At 41.7% G+C, this 6460-nt stretch overlaps 1 protein-coding gene across 4 annotated transcripts in view; it reads left to right on the top strand.

Annotated features, from left to right (window-relative positions):
• zeb2b (zinc finger E-box binding homeobox 2b) overlaps positions 1-2837 on the top strand; it is an 83998-nt gene extending 81161 nt beyond the window's left edge. For all 4 annotated transcript variants that reach the window (XM_017431773.3, XM_017431771.3, XM_037973929.1 and 1 more), the window contains exon 9: positions 840-2837. In XM_017431773.3, coding sequence (XP_017287262.1) covers positions 840-1411 — 572 coding nt within the window. In that variant the 3' untranslated portion in view covers positions 1412-2837. The remainder of the gene's footprint in view (positions 1-839) is intronic.
• The last annotated feature ends 3623 nt before the right edge of the window (positions 2838-6460 follow it).

Raw genomic sequence — 6460 nt, 5'->3', positions numbered from 1 at the left:
CCCCCCGAATCCAGCTCCAAAACGCTGCTCTTTAATGTTTGTGTCGCTGCGTGTTGTTTTTAGCAACAATATGTGGCTCAGAAGGGGATCTGAGTGCAGTTGGAATGGGCCAGATGTTGGACAGAAGCGCTGGTGGCTGCTGCGCGATTTGTGGGAGGCATGCAGCCATGTTTCCACACGTGGTGAGCAGCAGCGAGCGAAAGGAAGATCGTTAAATAGCTTCTTCAGAAATAATGCAGGTAGCTTTAAGTCTTAGAGTGGAGCGGTGTGGCTCAATTACAAGCCAGAGAGCATGTTTTTAGCCAGACGCTTTATGGCCTTCTGTCATAAAACTGTCTCACCCTCCCCTTGTGGCCAGCTTGGGTTTCTTATTTTGCTTTGGCGTCCAAAGTCTCATTCGGTCGACGGAGGAGCCCAAAACCTTAAGGAGGGCGAGGCATCACCCTGAACTTGAATTATGTTTGGAGATAATCAGGGTAGCCGTCTTCTGTCTCATCTCCGATTTGTTTACTCTTTTGTTCTGTTTGTTTTGCTTATGTTGGATTCATCAATGTGGCAGGCTGGACTAAAATAAGTAGTTGTGGCATAGTTTGCTTTAACCACAGGAGGGAATTTCCATAATGCAGGCCCGTGAATGCGAGCGCACTTTCTCGTAGCGCTCGCAATTTGAGTGAACAAACAGTTTGAACGCTCTGTGATGTCATTTTGCTCCATGCCATCCAGTTCATTAGAGTTTTTCTGCAACGTTTTGCTTTGTTCTGACTTGTGTGATTTGCTGCTGCAGGACAACAGGCCACTCATGTCCTCTCCTCCATCTTCTCTGTTCTGCGTGTCCACAGGCAAGAGGCCTCACCAGTGCCAGATCTGCAAGAAAGCCTTCAAACACAAACACCATCTCATCGAGCACTCCCGGCTGCACTCGGGGGAGAAGCCCTACCAGTGCGACAAGTGCGGGAAGAGGTTCTCGCACTCGGGCTCCTACTCGCAGCACATGAACCACCGCTACTCCTACTGCAAGAGGGAGGCCGAGGAGCGGGAGGCGGCCGAGCGGGAGGCCCGCGAGAAGGGCCACCTGGAGCCCACCGAGCTGCTCATGAGCAGGGCATACTTGCAGGGCATGACTCCTCAGGGCTACCCGGAGCTGGCGGAGCGCGAGGCCATCCTGAGGCACGACGCCGTGAACGGAGGGATCAGAGAGGGACGCAAGGAGGTGGACGGAACGTATGCAAAGATCGGACGGAGGGACGAGTTCGAGGAAGAGGAGGAGGAAGAGAGCAAGAGCATGGACACGGACCCGGACACGTTGAGGGACGAGGAGGAGAACGGAGAGCACTCGATGGACGATAGCTCGCTGGACGGCAAGATGGAAACCAAATCGGATCACGAGGACGCGATGGAGGACGGCATGTAATCAGCAGACGGGAGACGGGGGAGGAAGGGGAAAACGACATTTTTAAAAAGAAAAAAAAAAAAGCTTCCCATCTAAACGTTTTAAGTTTCTGTCTTTCAGTTCAGTATTCTCACCTGCTCAGTTTAAAACGCCGTGTTTTAAGCTGCACGTGCCTGAAGCTTCCGGGAAGCTTTCTTTGACAGACTCCTCGCAGGAGAAGGTGGAGAAAAGGGGGGGAGGAGGGGGCGATGTCTGCCAAACAAGACTCAAAAATCAATCCGGAGGAGGCGTCAAAGGATGGGAGGCATGGGTTTGTGAAATAAGCTGCATTATGCAAACCGAATAAATGAATACATTTCAAAAAATGTACAGTACTAAGGCCTAAAATCATGTGTGGTGCTAACCTCCTGAAATAAACCCCCCGTGTTCCATAGTATTTATAGCACAACTAGTGACTTGTACAAATTGCACTCCGCTTCTATAATCATGAACAAAAATAATAAAAAGTATTGCCTATGTATATATTTATACAGTGTTGGAAAAGAGCAGTCGTTCAGTATTACCTTTGTTCTCACTCCCTTCGGTGTCTTTCTGTTGCAAACATCTCCAGCCACACTGTTTTAGGCCTCTGGAATCAAATGAAGGAATTTAAACTGTGTTGATCTTCTTCTTCTTTTTTTTTTTTTTTAAAAAAAGGATGAAATTTTAAATTCATTTTAAGGGAAAATACGATTTATGGACAGAGCGTTTGGGGGTAATTAAAACCTGAAAAAAAAAAAAAAAAAAAACGATGAAGGATGAAGCCTTTGTAAGGTGTTTTTGATAAGAAAAGAAGCCTTATATGCAAACCTTTTAACCTGTGTGTTTTCTGCAAGTGCCACCCTCGTATTGTGTAAAAGGAAGGTTTATTTTTCACCAGCTTCAGTATTATGAAATGGTTCACCGTTGTTTTTTGAAGCACCTGTGTCAGTATTAAGACTTCTAGGCAGCAGTTCCTTAGTTTACATTATGTTGTGCAATGTTTTCTCAGCTCTTTTTGTCAGTATTACACCAAACCATTTTCTGAAAACAGCAAAACTGCATTCATTTATTTGTAGGTTGAAGAAAACCTTATTTATGTGGCCCATTTTATATTTCCTAATTTTATTTATTTCATACTGTTGTGTACAGTACTATAGTTCTTCAATATATAGATATATTTTAGTAAAAAGGAACATGGTGTCGATCATAGGGGCAAATTTAAAGAGAGCATTTATTGTGTTTTGAAACATTGTGAAAGTTGAATCTTATTTTATTTCCTTTTACTTTCCAGTTGCTGGAAAAAAACTCCAAATTTGGGAACTTTTATACAATTGTGAAAACACTGTATTTTCGACTGAGAAAAAAAAAAAAAAAAAGAGAATTCCACTTTTCTTCATCTTTGTTTCTTTTTTTAAGCTAAAAAAAATGAAGAGGGACTGTTAAATACTATGTATGATATCATGACTGAAGAAGAAATCTTTCCTGAAATGTCTTTGTAAAAGTATTATTGAATTCTTAATTTGTAATTTCTCTTGAAAATGACCCTGCTCGAATAAAAGTAGCCAAATTACAGAGTACCAAACCCTCGGCGCTTCATGTTTTTTACAGAAAAAAAAAAACAAAACTGGGAGATTTGCTCGGCAGCGTCGGGCTCGAGTCACTTTAAATTCTTTCCAAAATGAGAAAATCTTTCTCCTCTCGTCTCCACTTTATTCCAGAGCTGCTCTGGATGATGTTTCTGCTCATTATTATGCTAATTAGATACAGTTTCAGCTCATTTTCAAATGGATCAAAGTAAAATGACCCCGGCTCCGCTGCTTATGTCTCGTTCTGTACAAACCAAACATCCAATCACCATTTTTCCACCTGTTTCTGTTTCACACTTTCTTTAAAAAATGCATGTCAACAATATTTAATCATTTAAATGCTTCTTTTGGTTGATAATATCCTGTTTAACGATGCTGGAGCGATAAATACGTATTAATCCACCACAGAAAGTAGCTCCTAACAAACGTTTGGGATCTTTTTATTGTCTAATTGTTTGGGGAAAATGAAATATTGGAGCTAATTTGTTTATTTAATGTTTGCTTTTTTATTACTTCTCAGAAACATCCTCATTTATTCTTTAAATTCTGTAAAAAAAGAACAGAAAAGTGTAGTTTAAAGAAGTATTTTAGACAATTTTTTAAATTATTTTAGTGTGAATCATCCATTCAAATGTATTTTTTATCTTAAAGTTAATACATAGTTCAAGATAAACATCAAATATATTTAGATTATTTTCTGTACCCATTAAATTATCATTTATATTATGAAAAACTGAGAAAAGGCATTTAAGGAGTTACATTTTTTAAATGTCAACAATTAGGATGTGAATTTTAACAAAAGACAATTTTTTAGGCATCTTCAAAAGTTCCAGTGTAGACGAATCTTTAAGTTTAGTGATGTTTAAAACAATATTTGATATTTTATTTTATTTGTTTTAGTCTAGAAACAACAAGAAACTCCTTGTTTATTCTCTAAATATTGATTAAAACAGAAAACCAAAAGAAAAAAAGGGATTTATTTATTGGTATTCTTCTCTTTTAAGACGTAGTTTGTTAGAATAACTATGTGTTCAAGATGGCTGCCACAGCTAGTCTGACCTGGTAAACATAAAAATGGTGATAATTTCGTCCAGTTTGCAGATTTTGAGCTAAAATCTGGTGTGGGAGTAGCTGAGAGTGACCCCCAGCAGACACTCTGAGGGCTTCCAGATCTGTGTTCAAGGTGGCGGGCGATATGCATTTCTGTGAGGAATTTAACGTTTATTTAGTGAATGTTGCAAATCTTTTATTATCCTCTGAACTCCTCTGGGGTTTCAGTTGAAGGTTAACCAAAACAAAATGGCCTCACTTTGTAGATTTACAGGAAGACCTTTTTAAGAGTTGGTGAAGATCCTGAGAGCTTCCTTAATCGTCTCTTAACTTTTCCAGCGCTGGAGGAGCGTCTCATTTTCCAAATTTTCCTCCCGAAACTTTCCTGGAGCCCTGACAGGTGGAGTCCAGCTGGGCGGTCCTCTCCGCCTCCATCAGCCGCTCGCGCCGCTTCCTGCAGATTAAAAGCAACATCAAACGGCAGAGATGAAAGCGGCAAAGGTCGAGCGCTTTGCATATTCCGATTCTGCCATCGATCGGAGCGCCATCGGATCATCTGAAGACCATCTTAGAGGAAAGAGGAGGGGGTCTTGAATGATTAGCTGATTTTGGTGAAGTGCTGTGAACCACCTGGACAATTACAAATCCCCCCAAAAAACTAAAAAAAACAAGCACTCATGTCAAGATGGGAATCCTCTGGAGTTCACCGCTCTCATTAGGAGGGAAATTTCAACCTTCCTCTGCTTTTCCATTTGACATCTGTTAGATTTCTGCGCTCTGACTTCACAAGCAGCCAAGATGGAGGTCAAAGATGGAGAAAGATGTGATGAAACCGTCCTGCAACCCCACAGCGGTGGAGGCGGTGAGGGCAGGGCTGCAGCGGGGAGAAGAGGGGAGAAACCTGTCAGAAAAGAAACAAAAATACAAAAAAACAACTGGAAAATAAAATCCAAGGCCTCCACGAAGGAATGCATATCGCCTGCCACCTTTAGTGTCAGAGTTTTACACTAAAATCATCTCATGTGGACAAATGATGGAGTGGTGGCTCTTATTTTAGTAAATAGCCATTTCTGTGTTGGCTAATGTGGATTAGCTGTGGTGGCCATCTTAAAAGTGAGTCAGTCACAGAAGCACGTCCAGTGATTAGTTTCTGAAAGTTTCATTACGACTCGATCAGTAATTCATGAGATATTTTGCTTACAGACAGACAAATGAGCACACACCTTCAGATGACAAAGGTCAAAAAGAGAAGCTTTTAAATGCAAAATAAATAAATTATTTCTGCTTCCGCTCCTGGAACAGCTTTCTGCCGTCTGTCTGAAATATCGACTGAAGTTGATCCACTCCGGTCCCAAATTTACGGATCAATTCTGTCTGCGACCATCAGCCGAAGGCCCAGAAGACGACAGCTGCTAATTGCAATCAAGCTGCGGGCGAGCCATTGATTTCTCTGCACTCAGCTTCCTTTTCAACTCGGCTAAAGGCGGGCGATACTGTCTGCGTTTGTGTGTGTGTTAGCAAAATATCTCCTGAACCAGTGGATGGACTTTAATGACTCTTTCAGAGAGAATGGTGGGCGACATGCATTCCTTCAAGGATTGGTTTGCTTTTAATTCAGCCTGAGTACCATCTGCAGTTCATCCTCCTCTCCTCTCCTCTCCTCTCCTCTCCTCTCCTCCCCTCAGTGATGTCCATCAGCTCTGATGTGAAACGGCTCGTAGAAAGACCTAAAAAAGGCGGGGAGAAACAACAACACCGGCGTGTAGTAGTAATTCGTACGAGTGTCATGCAGCCATATGCCCCGGCCAGATTGGTGGTGGATTTTGGACAGCTGAGCTCTGATGATTCACTGCTGGGCCTCGTTGAGACCAAAGCTAAGTGTACATTTAGCCTCGGGCTTCTCTGCTGCCTCCACAGATTCACTAAAAATCAACTCCTTTAGAAAACACTCATCTGTCTTTTCTTTTTTAGATTCATCTCTACCTGCAGCTTCTGTCCTCTTCTGGACAAAAACACATTTTTTAATGTTAAAGCAGGAAAAGCTTTTAATATTTTGAATTTATTAATTCAAGAAAAGAGGAAAAATATGGAAAAATGGGAAGGGGAAAAATAAAATCCTGCTCAAATGGACAAAATAAGGGTGATAGAGCATGGCAGAGCACAGAGCATTAAAAAAGGTTTGAGGTTTTGCTGTAACTCTGGGTTCGAGGAGCCATTTTTTCCACCCTAAAGTCAGCCTGAGCTCCACTGGAGAACAGATTAGTGCCTGAAATAAAACAAGAGGTTTGCATCAGATGAGGGGAGGAGGAGGTTGCTCCGGAGCGAACAGATCTGATTTCTTTCTTCTAACTGAGGAATGAAAGGCGGGATGTTAGGAGGCAGGTGGAGTCAACACTTTTACAAGTTTAAAAAC

This window comes from Kryptolebias marmoratus, linkage group LG23 (assembly GCF_001649575.2).
Source record: "Kryptolebias marmoratus isolate JLee-2015 linkage group LG23, ASM164957v2, whole genome shotgun sequence".
In the NCBI taxonomy this organism is placed as follows: domain Eukaryota; kingdom Metazoa; phylum Chordata; class Actinopteri; order Cyprinodontiformes; family Rivulidae; genus Kryptolebias; species Kryptolebias marmoratus.
This window is presented reverse-complemented; position numbering and strand designations above follow the sequence as displayed.